At 45.3% G+C, this 21693-nt stretch overlaps 1 protein-coding gene across 1 annotated transcript; it reads right to left on the bottom strand.

Moving 5' to 3' along the window:
* Positions 1–1302: 1302 nt before the first annotated feature.
* LOC120037269 (GPI-anchor transamidase-like) lies at positions 1303–14415 on the bottom strand. The gene is made up of 3 exons (XM_038983442.1): positions 14366–14415; positions 11892–11964; positions 1303–4071 (listed from the first exon to the last, which is right to left on the bottom strand). The coding sequence occupies exons 1-3, from the start codon at positions 14413–14415 to the stop codon at positions 3955–3957; spliced, it is 240 nt and encodes a 79-aa protein (XP_038839370.1). The 3' UTR covers positions 1303–3954.
* Between the last annotated feature and the right edge of the window lie 7278 nt (positions 14416–21693).

Here is a 21693-nt window from a genome sequence, read left to right as displayed (position 1 = left end):
CTCCACATTGACTCGGTACTGGTGCCCCCTGTATATAGAGCCTCCACATTGACTCGGTACTGGTGCCCCCTGTATATAGAGCCTCCACACTGACTCGGTACTGGTGCCCCCTGTATATAGAGCCTCCACACTGACTCGGTACTGGTGCCCCCTGTATATAGAGCCTCCACATTGACTCGGTACTGGTGCCCCCTGTATATAGAGCCTCCACACTGACTCGGTACTGGTGCCCCCTGTATATAGAGCCTCCACACTGACTCGGTACTGGTGCCCCCTGTATATAGAGCCTCCACATTGACTCGGTACCGGTGCCCCCTGTATATATAGCCTCCACATTGACTCGGTACTGGTGCCCCCTGTATATAGAGCCTCCACATTGACTCGGTACTGGTGCCCCCTGTATATAGAGCCTCCACACTGACTCGGTACTGGTGCCCCCTGTATATAGAGCCTCCACATTGACTCGGTACTGGTGCCCCCTGTATATAGAGCCTCCACACTGACTCGGTACTGGTGCCCCCTGTATATAGAGCCTCCACACTGACTCGGTACTGGTGCCCCCTGTATATAGAGCCTCCACATTGACTCGGTACTGGTGCCCCCTGTATATAGAGCCTCCACATTGACTCGGTACTGGTGCCCCCTGTATATAGAGCCTCCACATTGACTCGGTACCGGTGCCCCCTGTATATATAGCCTCCACATTGACTCGGTACTGGTGCCCCCTGTATATAAAGCCTCCACACTGACTCGGTACCGGTGCCCCCTGTATATAGCCTCATTATTCTTATTGTGTTACTTTTTATTTAGCCTACCTGGTAAATATTTTCTTCTTCTTGAACTGCACTGTTGCTTAAGGGCTTGTAAGTCAGCATTGCACGGTAAAGTCTACACTTGTTGTATTCGGCGCATGTGACGAATAAAGTTTGATTTGATATGGCACCCTATATAGTGCACTACTTTTTGACCAGAGCCCTATGTACCCTGGTTCCGTAGGGAATAGGGAGCCATTTGGAACAAATCACTACAGTTCTGAGTAGCACTTAAGCCAAAAGCCTAGTGCTGCAGTATGCTCTTAAATAAATGACATTCTTATCAGCCTAGACTCAATTCAGTGCCTTTCAGTCCCATCAATTTAATTATAGATATGAGGAAGAACGGTCAAATAGACAACTCTGCTGCCAGACACAAAGTAAAGGAATAAAGAATATACACACATTTCCTTAAAGACATCAAATAAGACAATCAACCATCTCAAAGAAAACATCCGTCTGCTCTCCTGAGAAGGACCACTGCTTTCCAGTATTTTAACTCCTTTATTTTATTCTCAGTTTCCTTTTCCGCTCTCCCTCTTTAATTCTAAACCATGCAACAATAAAAAAAAAAATACAACATAAACATTGGATTGTTGCTTCCATCCTTTTATCTTTAGTTGCGTTTTAACTCTAAACACATTCACCATTCAGATCCCATACATTAAATCTAGAATAAACAGCAGCAGTAATCAGTAGTTACAGAGTAATGTTTATGTCCAGGATAATAAACACCAGCAGTAACCAGTAGTTAGAGTACTGTTCATGTCCAGGATAATAAACACCAGCAGTTACAGAGTACTGTTTATGTCCAGGATAATAAACACCAGTAGTAACCAGTAGTTACAGAGTAATGTTTATGTCCAGGATAATAAACACCAGTAGTAACCAGTAGCTACAGAGTACTGTTTATGTCCAGGATAATAAACACCAGTAGTAACCAGTAGCTACAGAGTACTGTTTATGTCCAGGATAATAAACACCAGTAGTAACCAGTAGCTACAGAGTACTGTTTATGACCAGGATAATAAACACTAGCAGTAACCAGTAGCTACAGAGTAATGTTTATGTCCAGGATAATAAACACCAGTAGTTACAGAGTACTGTTCATGTCCAGGATAATAAACACCAGTAGTTACAGAGTACTGTTTATGTCCAGGATAATAAACACCAGTAGTAACCAGTAGTTACAGAGTAATGTTTATGTCCAGGATAATAAACACCAGTAGTAACCAGTAGTTAGAGTACTGTTTATGTCCAGGATAATAAACACCAGTAGTAACCAGTAGTTACAGAGTAATGTTTATGTCCAGGATAATAAACACCAGTAGTAACCAGTAGTTACAGAGTACTGTTTATGTCCAGGATAATAAACACCAGTAGTAACCAGTAGTTACAGAGTACTGTTTATGTCCAGGATAATAAACACCAGTAGTAACCAGTAGTTACAGAGTAATGTTTATGTCCAGGATAATAAACACCAGTAGTAACCAGTAGTTACAGAGTAATGTTTATGTCCAGGATAATAAACACTAGTAGTAACCAGTAGTTACAGAGTACTGTTCATGTCCAGGATTATAAACACTAGTAGTAACCAGTAGTTACAGAGTAATGTTTATGTCCAGGATTATAAACACTAGCAGTAACCAGTAGTTACAGAGTACTGTTCATGTCCAGGATTATAAACACTAGTAGTAACCAGTAGTTACAGAGTACTGTTCATGTCCAGGATTATAAACACTAGTAGTAACCAGTAGTTACAGAGTACTGTTTATGTCCAGGATTATAAACACTAGCAGTAACCAGTAGTTACAGAGTACTGTTCATGTCCAGGATTATAAACACTAGTAGTAACCAGTAGTTACAGAGTACTGTTCATGTCCAGGATTATAAACACCAGCAGTTACAGAGTAATGTTCATGCCCAGGATAATAAACACCAGCAGTAACCAGTAGTTACAGAGTAATGTTTATGTCCAGGATAATAAACACCAGTAGTTACAGAGTAATGTTTATGTCCAGGATAATAAACACCAGTAGTTACAGAGTAATGTTTATGTCCAGGATAATAAACACCAGTAGTAACCAGTAGCTACAGAGTACTGTTTATGTCCAGGATAATAAACACCAGTAGTAACCAGTAGCTACAGAGTACTGTTTATGTCCAGGATAATAAACACCAGTAGTAACCAGTAGCTACAGAGTACTGTTTATGTCCAGGATAATAAACACCAGTAGTAACCAGTAGCTACAGAGTACTGTTTATGTCCAGGATAATAAACACCAGTAGTAACCAGTAGCTACAGAGTACTGTTTATGTCCAGGATAATAAACACCAGTAGTAACCAGTAGCTACAGAGTACTGTTTATGTCCAGGATAATAAACACCAGTAGTAACCAGTAGCTACAGAGTACTGTTTATGTCCAGGATAATAAACACCAGTAGTAACCAGTAGCTACAGAGTACTGTTTATGTCCAGGATAATAAACACCAGTAGTAACCAGTAGCTACAGAGTACTGTTTATGTCCAGGATAATAAACACCAGTAGTAACCAGTAGCTACAGAGTACTGTTCATGTCCAGGATAATAAACACCAGTAGTAACCAGTAGTTACAGAGTACTGTTTATGTCCAGAAAGGCACAACAATGTGTGTCTTTGGGGAGGTCAGTGTTGTGTCCCCACATTCTCTCCAACACAGTTCAGAGTTCAAACATAAACAATGATGTTAAAAGGGACAATCTGTTCTTCAAACAATAACAAAATGGATGTACCAATCACAGAGTGCCCCTTCGATAATGTTAATAACCATAGAAATAGAATAACTAGAAAGGCAATTTCCACACAAGACTGCGTCATTCTTTCCCTGTTAATAATGTCTTTGTAGTCTTCTCGTAATCCAGAGAAAGATTGGGAGCTCGCCAAACACCGCGTCCCAACTGTCTGTCCTTTATCCTGAAGTGTGCAGTTGTGCACTCCTCCCCGTGCATTTAAAATAACTGGATGGATAAAAGCCTGCGCTTTAGAGTATTCACCATGAGTCCTACGCCAGTCCTCTTTCAAATCTAGGAAGCCAAGTGAACTTGTGCAAAACTGCACAAGGAGCAGAAGTGGGTCAGAGGTCAGGCTTAAAAGGTCAGGGGTTAGAAGATGTGCTTAAGGTGCTTGACGCCGTACGTCTTGAAGAAGACCAGGAGGATGAGAGTCCACAGACCTAGGATGAAACCGTCCGGAGGGTGCCAGTCCCTCTGCTTCGGTTTCTACACGACGGGGAACACAGACAAGACATCTTGGTACATATGCAGAAATACATCAAAATGTGATGTCGTACAATATAGAGAACGGGTCAAAAAAACACATTCTTTCTAATTGTACGGCCATAATCAATACGTAGTTCAACATACCACTATTGGAATCCACTTGGCATACAAGTTAAAGAAGCATAATAAAACAGTGTGTTTATAGGGTATCTAGTACCGGGTCGGACCCCCCCTTTCGCCTCTAGAATATCCTGAATTCTTTGTGGCATGGAAACCTTGTTCAGTTGGTATCACGGGACCTAACGTGTGACAGGAAAGCATTCCCCACAGCGTTACACCACTATCAGAAGATAGGTGACACCAAGAGAGCCACACCCATCGAGGTGCTGTGTGAGAGCTTCCCAGGTCTGTGTGTCTATCTTCCTGAAATACAACAGTTACTGAACAGTATTATTAGGTACACCCATCTAGTACGTTGTTCAGTTGGTATCACGGGACCTAACGTGTGACAGGAAAACCTTACACCACCGCCACCAGCCTGGACCGTTGACACCAGGCAGGACCCACAGCGTTACACCACCGCCACCAGCCTGGACCGTTGACACCAGGCAGGACCCACAGCGTTACACCACCGCCACCAGCCTGGACCGTTGACACCAGGCAGGACCCACAGCGTTACACCACCGCCACCAGCCTGGACCGTTGACACCAGGCAGGACCCACAGCGTTACACCACCGCCACCAGCCTGGACCGTTGACACCAGGCAGGACCCACAGCGTTACACCACCGCCACCAGCCTGGACCGTTGACACCAGGCAGGACCCACAGCGTTACACCACCGCCACCAGCCTGGACCGTTGACACCAGGCAGGACCCACAGCGTTACACCACCTCCACCAGCCTGGACCGTTGACACCAGACAGGACGAGGACATGGAGTCCTGCTGCTTAAAGCCAAATCCTGACTCTGCCATCAGCATGACCCAACAGGAACTGGGATTTGTTCTTTACAGTGTTCAATAGTGATAGTGAATGAATATTTCAAGGACAAACAGGTAGACAATGGACTTACTTCTCAAACTAAATAAACAGGCTTATCCTGTATCTTCTACAGGTCTTACAGGCTGGGGGTGTACCTGGCTCAAACAGCCACTATCACCACACCCAATCTACCCAGAAACCCCCATCACATAACCCAATCTACCCAGAAATCTCTCAAACAGCTACTGTCACCAAAACCAATCTACCCAGACACCCCCCAAACAGGCACTTATATCCTCTAAGCCAATCTCTGGCACATCCAATGACAAGTAACCACATAACTGGTCTACAAATATAATTGGCGTCCTCATAATTACCTCATTACATACATTCTGTCTAAAATGGACCAGACCACTTCCCTGTACACTTTCAAATTGAGTACACATTAATCATCAATTATTACATGAACAGAACCTGGAGAATGGCATCAAGCCAGTAACATATAGAGGTGAGGTCCTGGCTGACAAGCCAGTAACATATAGGGGTGAGGTCCTGGCTGACAAGCCAGTAACATATAGAGGTGAGATCCTGGCTGACAAGCCAGTAACATATAGGGGTGAGGTCCTGGCTGACAAGCCAGTAACATATAGGGGTGAGGTCCTGGCTGACAAGCCAGTAACATATAGGGGTGAGGTCCTGGCTGACAAGCCAGTAACATATAGGGGTGAGGTCCTGGCTGACAAGCCAGTAACATATAGAGGTGAGATCCTGGCTGACAAGCCAGTAACACAGAGGTGAGGTCCTGGCTGACAAGCCAGTAACATATAGGGGTGAGGTCCTGGCTGACAAGCCAGTAACATATAGGGGTGAGGTCCTGGCTGACAAGCCAGTAACATATAGAGGTGAGGTCCTGACTGACAAGCCAGTAACATATAGAGGTGAGGTCCTGGCTGACAAGCCAGTAACATATAGGGGTGAGGTCCTGGCTGACAAGCCAGTAACATATAGGGGTGAGGTCCTGGCTGACAAGCCAGTAACATATAGGGGTGAGGTCCTGGCTGACAAGCCAGTAACATTTAGAGGTGAGGTCCTGGCTGACAAGCCAGTAACATTTAGAGGTGAGGTCCTGGCTGACAAGCCAGTAACATATAGGGGTGAGGTCCTGGCTGACAAGCCAGTAACATATAGGGGTGAGGTCCTGGCTGACAAGCCAGTAACATATAGGGGTGAGGTCCTGGCTGACAAGCCAGTAACATATAGGGGTGAGGTCCTGGCTGACAAGCCAGTAACATATAGGGGTGAGGTCCTGGCTGACAAGCCAGTAACATATAGGGGTGAGGTCCTGGCTGACAAGCCAGTAACATTTAGAGGTGAGGTCCTGGCTGACAAGCCAGTAACATTTAGAGGTGAGGTCCTGGCTGACAAGCCAGTAACATATAGGGGTGAGGTCCTGGCTGACAAGCCAGTAACATATAGGGGTGAGGTCCTGGCTGACAAGCCAGTAACATATAGGGGTGAGGTCCTGGCTGACAAGCCAGTAACATATAGGGGTGAGGTCCTGGCTGACAAGCAAGTAACATATAGGGGTGAGGTCCTGGCTGACAAGCCAGTAACATATAGGGGTGAGGTCCTGGCTGACAAGCCAGTAACATATAGAGGTGAGGTCCTGGCTGACAAGCCAGTAACATATAGGGGTGAGGTCCTGGCTGACAAGCCAGTAACATATAGAGGTGAGATCCTGGCTGACAAGCCAGTAACACAGAGGTGAGGTCCTGGCTGACAAGCCAGTAACATATAGGGGTGAGGTCCTGGCTGACAAGCCAGTAACATATAGGGGTGAGGTCCTGGCTGACAAGCCAGTAACATATAGAGGTGAGGTCCTGGCTGACAAGCCAGTAACATATAGGGGTGAGGTCCTGGCTGACAAGCCAGTAACATATAGGGGTGAGGTCCTGGCTGACAAGCCAGTAACATATAGGGGTGAGGTCCTGGCTGACAAGCCAGTAACATTTAGAGGTGAGGTCCTGGCTGACAAGCCAGTAACATATAGGGGTGAGGTCCTGGCTGACAAGCCAGTAACATATAGTGGTGAGGTCCTGGCTGACAAGCCAGTAACATATAGGGGTGAGGTCCTGGCTGACAAGCCAGTAACATATAGGGGTGAGGTCCTGGCTGACAAGCCAGTAACATATAGGGGTGAGGTCCTGGCTGACAAGCCAGTAACATATAGAGGTGCGGTCCTGGCTGACAAGCCAGTAACATATAGAGGTGAGGTCCTGGCTGACAAGCCAGTAACATATAGGGGTGAGGTCCTGGCTGACAAGCCAGTAACATATAGGGGTGAGGTCCTGGCTGACAAGCCAGTAACATATAGGGGTGAGGTCCTGGCTGACAAGCCAGTAACATATAGGGGTGAGGTCCTGGCTGACAAGCCAGTAACATATAGGGGTGAGGTCCTGGCTGACAAGCCAGTAACATTTAGAGGTGAGGTCCTGGCTGACAAGCCAGTAACATTTAGAGGTGAGGTCCTGGCTGACAAGCCAGTAACATATAGGGGTGAGGTCCTGGCTGACAAGCCAGTAACATATAGGGGTGAGGTCCTGGCTGACAAGCCAGTAACATATAGGGGTGAGGTCCTGGCTGACAAGCCAGTAACATATAGGGGTGAGGTCCTGGCTGACAAGCCAGTAACATATAGGGGTGAGGTCCTGGCTGACAAGCCAGTAACATATAGGGGTGAGGTCCTGGCTGACAAGCCAGTAACATATAGAGGTGAGGTCCTGGCTGACAAGCCAGTAACATATAGAGGTGAGGTCCTGGCTGACAAGCCAGTAACATATAGGGGTGAGGTCCTGGCTGACAAGCCAGTAACATATAGGGGTGAGGTCCTGGCTGACAAGCCAGTAACATATAGGGGTGAGGTCCTGGCTGACAAGCCAGTAACATATAGGGGTGAGGTCCTGGCTGACAAGCCAGTAACATATAGGGGTGAGGTCCTGGCTGACAAGCCAGTAACATATAGGGGTGAGGTCCTGGCTGACAAGCCAGTAACATATAGAGGTGAGGTCCTAATAATACAGGAACTATAGAATAATAGTGGTGCAGTATCATGCTAACTGCTAACACAGGAACTATAGAATAATATAGTGGGGGCAGTATCATGCTAACTGCTAACACAGGAACTATAGAATAATAGTGGGGGCAGTATCATGCTAACTGCTAACACAGGAACTATAGAATAATAGTGGGGGCAGTATCATGCTAACTGCTAACACAGGAACTATAGAATAATATAGTGGGGGCAGTATCATGCTAACTGCTAACACAGGAACTATAGAATAATATAGTGGGGGCAGTATCATGCTAACTGCTAACACAGGAACTATAGAATAATATAGTGGGGGCAGTATCATGCTAACTGCTAACACAGGAACTATAGAATAATAGTGGGGGCAGTATCATGCTAACTGCTAACACAGGAACTATAGAATAATATAGTGGGGGCAGTATCATGCTAACTGCTAACACAGGAACTATAGAATAATATAGTGGGGGCAGTATCATGCTAACTGCTAACACAGGAACTATAGAATAATATAGTGGGGGCAGTATCATGCTAACTGCTAACACAGGAACTATAGAATAATAGTGGGGGCAGTATCATGCTAACTGCTAACACAGGAACTATAGAATAATATAGTGGGGGCAGTATCATGCTAACTGCTAACACAGGAACTATAGAATAATATAGTGGGGGCAGTATCATGCTAACTGCTAACACAGGAACTATAGAATAATATAGTGGGGGCAGTATCATGCTAACTGCTAACACAGGAACTATAGAATAATATAGTGGGGGCAGTATCATGCTAACTGCTAACCACAGGAACTATAGAATAATATAGTGGGGGCAGTATCATGCTAACTGCTAACACAGGAACTATAGAATAATATAGTGGGGGCAGTATCATGCTAACTGCTAACACAGGAACTATAGAATAATATAGTGGGGGCAGTATCATGCTAACTGCTAACACTGGAACTATAGAATAATATAGTGGGGGCAGTATCATGCTAACTGCTAACACAGGAACTATAGAATAATATAGTGGGGGCAGTATCATGCTAACTGCTAACACAGGAACTATAGAATAATATAGTGGGGGCAGTATCATGCTAACTGCTAACACAGGAACTATAGAATAATAGTGGAGCAGTATCATGCTAACTGCTAACACTGGAACTATAGAATAATATAGTGGGGGCAGTATCATGCTAACTGCTAACACAGGAACTATAGAATAATATAGTGGGGGCAGTATCATGCTAACTGCTAACACAGGAACTATAGAATAATATAGTGGGGGCAGTATCATGCTAACTGCTAACACAGGAACTATAGAATAATAGTGGGGCAGTATCATGCTAACTGCTAACAGAGGAACTATAGAATAATATAGTGGGGGCAGTATCATGCTAACTGCTAACACAGGAACTATAGAATAATATAGTGGGGGCAGTATCATGCTAACTGCTAACACAGGAACTATAGAATAATATAGTGGGGGCAGTATCATGCTAACTGCTAACAGGAACTATAGAATTATAGTGGGGGCAGTATCATGCTAACTGCTAACACAGGAACTATAGAATAATATAGTGGGGGCAGTATCATGCTAACTGCTAACAGGAACTATAGAATTATAGTGGGGGCAGTATCATGCTAACTGCTAACACAGGAACTATAGAATAATATAGTGGGGGCAGTATCATGCTAACTGCTAACACAGGAACTATAGAATAATAGTGGTGCAGTATCATGCCAACTGCTAACACAGGAACTATAGAATTATAGTGGGGGCAGTATCATGCTAACTGCTAACACAGGAACTATAGAATAATAGTGGTGCAGTATCATGCTAACTGCTAACACAGGAACTATAGAATAATAGTGGTGCAGTATCATGCTAACTGCTAACACAGGAACTATAGAATTATAGTGGGGGCAGTATCATGCTAACTGCTAACACAGGAACTATAGAATAATAGTGGTGCAGTATCATGCTAACTGCTAACACAGGAACTATAGAATAATATAGTGGGAGCAGTATCATGCTAACTGCTAACACAGGAACTATAGAATAATATAGTGGGGGCAGTATCATGCTAACTGCTAACACAGGAACTATAGAATAATATAGTGGGGGCAGTATCATGCTAACTGCTAACACAGGAACTATAGAATTATAGTGGGGGCAGTATCATGCTAACTGCTAACACAGGAACTATAGAATAATATAGTGGGGGCAGTATCATGCTAACTGCTAACACAGGAACTATAGAATTATAGTGGGGGCAGTATCATGCTAACTGCTAACACAGGAACTATAGAATAATAGTGGGGGCAGTATCATGCTAACTGCTAACACAGGAACTATAGAATAATAGTGGGGGCAGTATCATGCTAACTGCTAACACTGGAACTATAGAATAATATAGTGGGGGCAGTATCATGCTAACTGCTAACACAGGAACTATAGAATAATATAGTGGGGGCAGTATCATGCTAACTGCTAACACAGGAACTATAGAATAATATAGTGGGGGCAGTATCATGCTAACTGCTAACACAGGAACTATAGAATAATAGTGGGGGCAGTATCATGCTAACTGCTAACACAGGAACTATAGAATAATAGTGGAGCAGTATCATGCTAACTGCTAACACTGGAACTATAGAATAATATAGTGGGGGCAGTTTCATGCTAACTGCTAACACAGGAACTATAGAATAATAGTGGGGGCAGTATCATGCTAACTGCTAACACAGGAACTATAGAATAATATAGTGGGGGCAGTATCATGCTAACTGCTAACACAGGAACTATAGAATAATAGTGGGGGCAGTATCATGCTAACTGCTAACACAGGAACTATAGAATAATAGTGGGGGCAGTATCATGCTAACTGCTAACACAGGAACTATAGAATAATATAGTGGGGGCAGTATGATGCTAACTGCTAACAGGAACTATAGAATAATATAGTGGGGGCAGTATCATGCTAACTGCTAACACAGGAACTATAGAATAATATAGTGGGGGCAGTATCATGCTAACTGCTAACACAGGAACTATAGAATAATATAGTGGGGGCAGTATCATGCTAACTGCTAACACAGGAACTATAGAATAATATAGTGGGGGCAGTATCATGCTAACTGCTAACACAGGAACTATAGAATAATATAGTGGGGGCAGTATCATGCTAACTGCTAACACAGGAACTATAGAATAATATAGTGGGGGCAGTATCATGCTAACTGCTAACACAGGAACTATAGAATAATATAGTGGGGGCAGTATCATGCTAACTGCTAACACAGGAACTATAGAATAATATAGTGGGGGCAGTATCATGTTAACTGCTAACACAGGAACTATAGAATAATATAGTGGGGGCAGTATCATGCTAACTGCTAACACAGGAACTATAGAATAATATAGTGGGGGCAGTATCATGCTAACTGCTAACACAGGAACTATAGAATAATATAGTGGGGGCAGTATCATGCTAACTGCTAACACAGGAACTATAGAATAATATAGTGGGGGCAGTATCATGCTAACTGCTAACACAGGAACTATAGAATAATAGTGGGGGCAGTATCATGCTAACTGCTAACACAGGAACTATAGAATAATAGTGGGGGCAGTATCATTCTTCTAGGAAGAAACGGCAGAATGCATAAGCCAAATAGAACACTATTTTAACATCGGGCCTAATGGCAGATTAGACCGAGTCCGCAGTCGAGTGGGCAGAAATCCACCGTGTCTCACCTGGTGTATAATCTCAGCCACTGGTAGTTGGTCCACGTATGACTGGCTCTCGGTCTTCAGCTCACTGACTGGTCTGATAAGACAAACACACAACATTAAACAAGACACACACACACCATTAGAGAGACAGAGAAGTCTGGAACACAACACTATAAAAATGGCAGTATTTTTTATATATTTTTTTTTATAATTTAAAAAAAAATTTTTTTATCCCATTTTCTCCCCAATTTTCGTGGTATTCAATCGCTAGTAATTACTATCTTGTCTCATCGCTACAACTCCCGTACGGGCTCGGGAGAGACGAAGGTCGAAAGCCATGCGTCCTCCGAAGCACAACCCAACCAAGCCGCACTGCTTCTTAACACAGCGTGCCTCCAACCCGGAAGCCAGCCGCACCAATGTGTCGGAGGAAACACCGTGTACCTGGCCCCCTTGGTTATAAAGCCTGTTGAACACTGTGTGTATCAAGCCTACAGTCTGTTGAACACTGTGTATATAAAGCCTACAGTCTGTTGAACACTGTGTGTATAAAGCCTATTGAACACTGTGTGTATAAAGCCTACAGTCTGTTGAACACTGTGTATATAAAGCCTAGTCTGTTGAACACTGTGTATATAAAGCCTACAGTCTGTTGAACACTGTGTGTATAAAGCCTACAGCCTGTTGAACACTGTGTGTATAAAGCCTACAGTCTGTTGAACACTGTGTGTATAAAGCCTACAGTCTGTTGAACACTGTGTGTGTATAAAGCCTACAGTCTGTTGAACACTGTGTGTATAAACCTGTTGAACACTGTGTGTATAAAGCCTACAGTCTGTTGAACACTGTGTGTATCAAGCCTACAGTCTGTTGAACACTGTGTATAAAGCCTATTGAACACTGTGTGTATAAAGCCTACAGTCTGTTGAACAGTGTGTGTATAAAGCCTACAGTCTGTTGAACACTGTGTGTGTATAAAGCCTACAGCCTGCTCTAATATCTAGCTAAATGCTTGTGTTTCTAGCTCCAACAGTAATACCTAGCTAAATGCTTGTGTTTTCGAGCTCCAACAGTATACCCTAGCTAAAATGCTTGTGTTTCTAGCCTCCAACTCTTAATACCTAGCTAAATGCTTTGTGTTTTCTGCTCCAACAGTAATACCTACTAATCTGCTTGTGTTTCTAGCTCCAACAGTAATACCTAACTAAAATGCTTGTGTTTCTAGCTCCAACAGTATCCTAACTAAATGCTTGTGTTTCTAGCTCCAAAAGTAAACCAAGCTAAATGTTGTGTTTCTAGCTCCACATTATCTAGCTAAATGCTTGTGTTTCTAGCTCCAACAGTAACTACCTAGCTAAATAGCTTGTGTTTCTAGCTCCACAGTAATTCCTCTAAATTCTTGTGTTTCTAGCTCCAACAGTAATACCAGCTAAATGCTTGTGTTTCTAGCTCCAACGGAATACCTAGCTAAATGCTTGTGTTTGCTAGCTCCAACGTAACCCAGCTAAATGCTTGTGTTTCTAGCTCACAGACAGTATACCTAACTAATGCTTTGTGGTTCTAGCTCCAACTAATACCTAACTAAATGCTTGTGTTTCTAGCTTCCAACAGTAATACCTAACTAAATGCTTGTGTTTTTCTAGCTCTCCAACAGTAATACCTACCTAAATGCTGTGTTTTCTAAGCGTCTCAACAGTAATTACCTAACGAAATGCTTTGTTTCTACTCAAACCGTAATACCCAGCTTAAATGCTTGTGTTTCTAGCTCCAACAGTATACCTAGCTAAATGCTTGTGTTTCTAGCTCCAACCGTAATACCCGAGCTAATGCTTGTGTTTCTAGCTCTCAACAGTTATACTAGCTAAATGCTTGTGTTTCTAGCTCCAACATTAATACCTAGCTAAATGCTTGTGTTTCTAAAAGCCTTTTCCACAGTGCAGTAATATCTAGCTAAACTGCTTGGTTTTCTAGCTCCAACAGTGCAGTAATTACCTAGCGAAATATACCACAGCTAAGGGCTGTTTTCTCGAGCACGACGCTAAGCTATTTGCGGAGTGCCTGGAGTACAAGCCCGTAGCCGTGTAATACTTTGGCCATATACCACAAACCCCCAGGTGCCTTATTGCCTATCATAACCTGATTACCAACTATAATGAGAAATGTACAATAATGTTGCATAAATTTTTTCGAAGTAACCCATGGTTACTAGTCTGATATACCACGGTTTGTCAGCCAATCAGCATTTCAGACGGGCTCAAACCACCCATTTCATAAAGTATACATTCATTGTTGCAGAGTTTTTGTATAATAATTTATATTGAAACACTGTAAAAGTGGCTTCTGTTTATTACTGTGGCTCCTTTAAATTAGTCAAATTAATTTAAAATTTGATCTGGTTTTCGAGTTACCTTTGGTTGTAGAGGACAGTACAGTCAATTCTTCCCGCTAACATTTGATGTGTGAAGTGACTTTACTCCAACAACAGGAAATCTTACCTTTCCACAGCCAGATGCACCATGGGAGCTGTCAGGTTGATGGTTTCCATGGTGATGGACCCTCTCTACTTTGTCGTGGAGACACTGGCCAATAGGCTGTGTGAGGCGTTACCGGGGGTCGCCTGATGTGAATTGAAAAGGCATCGTTCGTACGGTGGCCCGTATTGGACACACATCTGATCTTAGGACACACCTTAAACTGTCGGAACCACACTGAATATTAGACGTCACCCTCAAACTGAACACACACTGCTCACTTAGGTTGAGAACACAAACTGCGATACACACACTGACTATTAGGACACGACTTAAACTGGAACACACACTGACTAATAGGTATCGACCACATCTCAATTTGAGATTCTCTCCTTAAAGAAAACTGGAACACACACTGACCCTATTAGGACACACCTTAAACTGGTAACCACACCCTGACTATTAGGACCACCCCTTAAAACCTTGTGTCACTACACACACCCTGACTATTATGGACGACCAACACCTTAAACTGGACCATCATATCACCTGACTATAGGACAACTCACGCCCTTAAACATTGGAACACAATGGTACTTATTAGGACACACTACTCCTTAAACTGGACACCACAGACTATTACGGAGGATCCCTAACCTTACAACTGGATACACACTGACTATTAGGAGACACAAACTGGAACAACACTGACTATTAGGAGACAACAACTGGAACACAACTGAACTATTAGGACACAACGATAAACACACTTAAACTGGAACACACACTGACTATTAGGACACACCTCAAACTGGAACACACTGACTATTAGGAGACACAAACTGGAACACACACAGACTATTAGGACACACCTTAAACTGGAACACACTGACTATTAGGACACACCTTAAACTGGAACACACACAGACTATTAGGACACACCTTAAACTGGAACACACTGACTATTAGGACACACCTTAAACTGGAACACACACTGACTATTAGGAGACACAAACTGGAACACACTGACTATTAGAACACACCTTAACTGGAACACACTGACTATTATGACACCACCTAAACTGGAACACACTTATATTTATGGACACACCTTTAACTGAACACACTGACTATTAGGACACACCTTTAAATTGTAACACACTGACTATTAAGGACACACCTTAACTGGAACGACACACAGACTATAAGATCACACTTCACTGCTGCGGGGTGCGGCGCACACTGACTAATTAACCGAGATGATCTACCTACAACGGGGGAACACACAACTGTCCAATAAATCTTTAATCAATAACCAAATCTAGGAGGTTTTACAGCAGGGTTCTCTAGGTTTTTACAGCGGGTTCTCAGGTTTTACAGCAGGTTCTCTAAACACGGTCTCAACATCTTCAATGGAACCCTATTCCCTTAACGATGCACTACTTATGACCAGGGCCCCATCAGGTCTCAAGACGCCCCGTCTCTCCCCCCCAATCAGGTCTCAAGACTCCGCGTCTCCCCCCCCCAATCAGGTCTCAAGTCACCCCGTCTCTCTCCCCCATCAGGTCTCAAGATGCCCCGTCTCGGTCTCAAGATGAAGGAGACAGCCGAGCACTAAAGGTGATCCTTGGTAAAGATTGCCACTCCCCCACCGTTGGAAGATCTGTCTTGCTGAAAAAGGACTAACCCCCCTTTACCCCCTTTAAGACTAACCCCACCGTTACCCCCTTTAGGACTAACCCCACCGTTACCCCCTTTAGGACTAACCCCACCGATTACCGAAAACGTTACTGTGGTTAACCAACATGGCCCTTTATGACTAACCACACCTTCACCCCCTTAGGAGCTACCCCACCTTCACCCCCTTAGACTAACCCACCGTCACCCCCTTTAGGACTAAACCCCACCGTTCCCCCTTAGACTAACCCCACCGTTACCCCCCTTTAGGACTAACCCCACCTTACCCCTTAGACTAACCCCAACCCTTTACCCCTTTAGACTAACCCCACCTTTGACCCCCTTTAGACTACCCGCCACCTTTACCCACTTTATGACTAACCCCACAACCATAAGATGGCAAAGAGAGGTGAGAGCGTGCGATAGACTCAACCATAATCATTCATGTTAGCGGTGCTAGCACGGGTGAAATAATCCTCTAGAAACTCCAACAGGTAGAATGTATACCTGTCCATCAGTGGACCCCGATGTGCCAGTCTGGCTTGGTGCTGGGCATACAGAAACAATAAATGCCTGTTTATAATAGGTGCCCTCTAGTCGAATCTAATGTATTGCGGAAAGCCCTTTTTACATCATGCAGATTATACAGACACCCAGACCTAAAACCCCAAACACTCAGCACATGGCTTCAGGTTTAGAAGCACGGTGGCTGCGGGAATACACAACTCCCGAGAAAGGCTTGAATGAGGAGATACCTAGAAGGGTACAGGCTCTGAGGGTGGCCAATTCCTCTTCTGGCTGTGCCTGGTGTGGTAGATTATAACAGAGTACTGGCCTCTTAAGTCATATTCTGTTATTATGAAGATCTTCAAATACGTTCAATGATAATCACAGCGGTTGTAGGTAAAGCGGTTGTATGGAGACGATCGGCGAAGGATTGTTAACCAAGTGATAAACCCCCCCACGCCCCGTCTTTTTTTAAGACGGGAACAACATGGATGCTACCTACCACAAATGTCAACCTCCATCTTACTACTCCTACTTGACTGGAGGCCAGGTGTATGTTCTGGTTACTTACCGACAGGGAATCTTCTCCAACTTGACTGGAGGCCAGGGCCATGAGGTTAGGAGAGTAGAATCTCTCATACATGGAGGCTCCCTGACAAGTATCAATAATGAACAGCAGCTCATTGTACCTGTAAACACACAGACAGACAGACACAGACACATATATATGTTGACAGTGAAGCTAAAACGTAAATTGTCTCTATACTCCAGCATTTTGAATTTGAGATCAAATGTCTTATGAGGCGACAAAGTTGAGTATTCGGTCCCATATTCCTAGCAGAACAGTGACTACATCCAGCTTTGACTCTACACGACTTGTTGGATGCATTTGCTGTTTGTTTTGTTTGTTTTCAGATTTATTTTGTGCCCAACCAGCAAATGAATGTAATAATGTTTGTGTAATTTTAATGTAAATAAGATACACTATGATTCTAACACTTCTGACATTTAATGGGGATGCCACCATGATTACAGATATCCATGAATGAATGAGAATGTTACAGAGCATAAATATCAAACCCCAGACAATCTAAAAAACCCTCCCTGTTATTGTAATGGTAAGAGGTTAGCATGTCTTTGTGGTTATTCTAACTTCCCCCGTATTGTAATGGTGGAGGTTTAGGCACATGGGTTGGGGGTATGCTAAATTCACCCCTGTTATTGGTAATGTGAGAGGTTAGCATGGCTTGGGGTATGCAACTTCCCCTGATATTGTAATGGTGAGAGGTTAGCATGGCTTTGGGGGTGATGCTAAATTCCCCTGTTATTGTAATGTTGAAGGTTAGCATGTCTTTGGGGGTATGCTAACTTCCCCTGATATTGTAATGGTGAGGAGGGTACATAGCTTGGGGGGTATGCTACCTTCCCCTGAACATTGTAATGGTGAGAGGTTAGCATGGCTTTGGGGTATGGTAATTCCCCATGTTATTGTAATGGTGAGAGGTTAGCATGGCTTGGGATATGTTTAAATCCCCTGTTATTGTACTTGTGAGAGTTAGCATGGCTTGGGGGTATGTTAAATTCCCCTGTTTATTGTAATGGTGAGAGGTTAGCATGGCTTGGGTTGTATATGCTACTTCCCTGTTATGTATGGTGAGAGGTTAGCATGTCTTGGGTGTATGCTAACTTCCCCTGTTATTGTAATGGTGTGAGGTTAGCATGGCTTGGGGGTATGATATTTGTGCCTCTAACATTCACACTCATATTTTTCAAGATTCTGTGGTTTTTAGCTTCACAGTCCAAATAAATACAGTGCATTTGTAAAGTATTCAGACCCCTTGACTTTCCACATTTTGTTACATTACATGTCGGTCTTCGTGGTAACACTATGAAAGTTTAGATGCCAATCACCATATAAGTTCAAAGAAGAAAAAGCCTGAAAGGAGGAGAGATGACTAGAAACGAGTCGGTTGACCGTTTTATGTGTGGATAATTGTCCGGAGTCTAGGAACTTTGTGCATTTCATGTAAAAATAACCAACTCATGTTTATATCCCAGGACAAATTAAGGCTAGCAAACAGCAAGCTAGCTAAATAGGCAAATTAGCTTAGTCAACAGGCAGCGCTAATAAGGACAAATTAGCTAGCAACAGCAAGCTAGCTAAATAGGACAATTATCTCGCAACAGCAAGCTAGCTAAATAGGACGAATTAGCTAGCAACAGCTAGCTAGCTAAATAGTAAAAATTAGCTAGCAACAGCAAGCCTACTAAATAGGAACATTAGCTAGCAACGCAAGCTAGCTAAATTGACAAATTAGCTAGCAACAGCAAGCTATTCAATAGGACAATTTAGCTAGCAACAGCAAGCTAGCTAATAGGACAATTAGCTAGCAACATCAAGCTAGTTACATCGGACAAATTAGCTCAGCAACAGCAAAGCTAGCTGAGCAACGGCAAGCTAGTTAAATAGTACATAATTAGCGCCGCTAGCAACGCAAGCTAGTTAAATAGACAAATTAGCTAGCTACAGCAAGTCTAGTTAAATATGACAAATTAGCTAGCAACGCAAGCTAGCTAAATAACAATTAGCTAGCCACAGCAGCTAGCTAAATAGACAAATTAGCTAGACACAGCAAGCTAGCTAAATAGGAGCCGACACTTATGTTCCCACGATCCTTTATCCGTGGAGTGTGGGGGGGGGGGGGGGGTTGTGTGTGTGTGTGTGTGTGTGTGTGTGTGTGTGTGTGTGTGTGTGTGTGTTAAACCTCCTCATGAAAGCACCGCTGGCCAGAAGGTGACAAAGTCACAGTGATGCTAATTAGACAGATCAAGACTGTAGTGAGTGAATGTGTGTAATCAGGGCATTAGCCAGGCTGTAGTGGCTGGCGTCACCACGGTTTTATCAGACACTCCCTCACCTCCCCCCTCACTTCCTCCTCTTGACTGACTATTAAGGAGGCCGACCATGCTTCCAACCGAAATAGTTGGTCAGTTCATGCATACATGACATTTGTTTAGACGTTTTTTGTTCGTCCTTCCACCGTTAGCCCCCTCTGTCCTTCCTCCTCAAACGTTCCCTTCTCCCCCCCTCCTCCTCGGTTACCCTTCTCCCCCCCTCCTCCTCTCCCCCCCTCCTCCTCGTCACCATCTCTCCCCCCCTCTCCTCGTCACAACTCTCCCCCCCTCCTCCTCGGTCAACCATCTCTCCCCCCCTCCTCAGTCACCCTCTTTCTCTCCCCCCTCCTCAGTCACCCTCTTCTCCCCCCCTCCTCCTCTGTCACCTTTCTCTCCCCACTCCTCCTCTGTCAACCTTCTCTCCCCCCCCTCCTCACTCTGTCACATTCTCCCCCCATCCTCCTCTGTCCCTCTCCCCCCTCCTCCTCTGTCACCTTTCCTCTCCCGCCCCTCCTCCTCTTTCACCTTCGTCTTCTTCCCCCCCTCCTCCTCTGTCCACCGTTCTCCCCCCCTCCTCCTCTGTACACCTCATCCCCCCCTCCTCCTCTGTCAACTTCTTCTCCCCCCTCCTCCTCTGTCCACCTTCTCTCCCCCCCTCCATCCTTTGTCCCTTCTCTCCCCCCCTCCTCCTCTGTCCCTTTATCCCCCCCCCTCCTCCTCTGTTCACCTTATCCCCCCCCCTCCCTCCTCTGTCCCCTTCTTCTCGCCCCCCTCCATCCTCGTCACCTTCTTCTCGCCCCCACCTCCTCCTCTGTCACCTTCCCCCCCCCCTCCTCCTCTGTCACCCTTTCTCCCCCCCCCTCCTCCTCTGTCACCTTCTCCCCCCCCTCCTCCCTCTGTCACCTTCTTCTCCCCCTCCTCTGTCACCTTCTTCTCCCCCTCCTCTGTCACCTTCTTCTCCCCCTCCTCTGTCACCTTCTTCTTCTCCCCCTCCTTGTCACCTTCTTCTCCCCACTCCCTCTGTCACCTTCTTCTCCCCCTCCTCTGTCAACCTTCTTCTCCCCCGCCTCTGTCACCTTCTTCTCCCACCTCTTCTGTCACCTTCTCCCCCCTCCTCTTCACCTTCTTCTTTCTCCCCCTCCTCTGTCACCTTCTCTCCCCTCTGTCACCTTCTTCTCCCCCCCCTCCTCTGTCCCTTCTTCTCCCCCCCTCTCCCCTGTCACATTCTTCATCCCCCCCCTCCTCCTCTGTCAACCTTCTTCTCCCCCCCCTCCTCCTCTGTCACCTTCTCTCCCCCCCCTCCTCCTCTGTCCCTTCTTCTCCCCCCCCCTCCGCTGTACCTTCTCTCCCCCCCCTCCTCCTCTGTCACCTTCTTCTCCCCCCCTCCTCCTCTGTCACCATTCTTCTCCCCCTCCTCCTCCTCTGGCACCTTCTTCTTTCCCCCCCTCCTCTGTCACCTCTCCTCCCCCATCCTCCTCTGTCCCTTCTCCTCCCCCTCCTCCTCTGTCCCTTCTCCCCCCCTACCCTCCTCTGTCACCTTCTCCCCCCCTCACTCCTCTGTCACGCTTCTCCCCCCACTCTCCTCTGTCACCTTCTTCTCCCCCCTCCTCCTCTGTCATCCTTCTTCTCGTCCTCACCCCCCACCTCCTCTGTCCCTTCTTCTCCCCCCCCTCCTCCCTCTGTCACCCCCCCCTCCTCCCTGTCACCGCCCCCCTCCTCCTCTTCACCCCCCCCTCCTCCTCTGTCACCCCCCCCCTCCTCCTCTGTCACCCAACCCACCCCCCCCCTCCTTCCTCTTCACTTCTCCCCCCCCTCCTCCTCTGTGTGTGTGTGTGTGTGGTGTGTGTGTGTGTGTGTGTTGTGTGTGTTAACCTCCTCATGAAAGCACCGTTTACCGCTGGCCAGAAGTGACAAAAGTCACCGTTGATGCTAATTCCAGACTAGATCCAAGACTGTAGTGAGTGATGTGATGTAATCAGGGGCATTAGCCAGGCTGTAGTGGCTGCGTCACCACTGTTTTATCAGACACTCCCGACCCTCCTCCCCTCACTCCTCCTCTTGACTGACTATTACGGAGGCCGCATGCTTCCCAACCGAAATATTTGGGTCAGTTCATGCATACATTGAACATCTTGTGACGTTTGTTGTTCGCTCCAACGTTCCAACACAACACCCTCCCACTTTCCTCCTCCTCCAAACGTTACCCCTTCTCCCCCCTCCTCTCGGTTACCTTCTTCCCCCGCCTCATCCTCCCCCCCCTCCTCTCGGTCACC

The sequence above is a fragment of the Salvelinus namaycush genome, unplaced genomic scaffold (assembly GCF_016432855.1).
Source record: "Salvelinus namaycush isolate Seneca unplaced genomic scaffold, SaNama_1.0 Scaffold1664, whole genome shotgun sequence".
NCBI classification, from domain to species: Eukaryota; Metazoa; Chordata; class Actinopteri; order Salmoniformes; family Salmonidae; genus Salvelinus; species Salvelinus namaycush.
The sequence above is the reverse complement of the archived record's forward strand: the minus strand, read 5'-3'. Positions and strand labels throughout refer to the sequence as shown.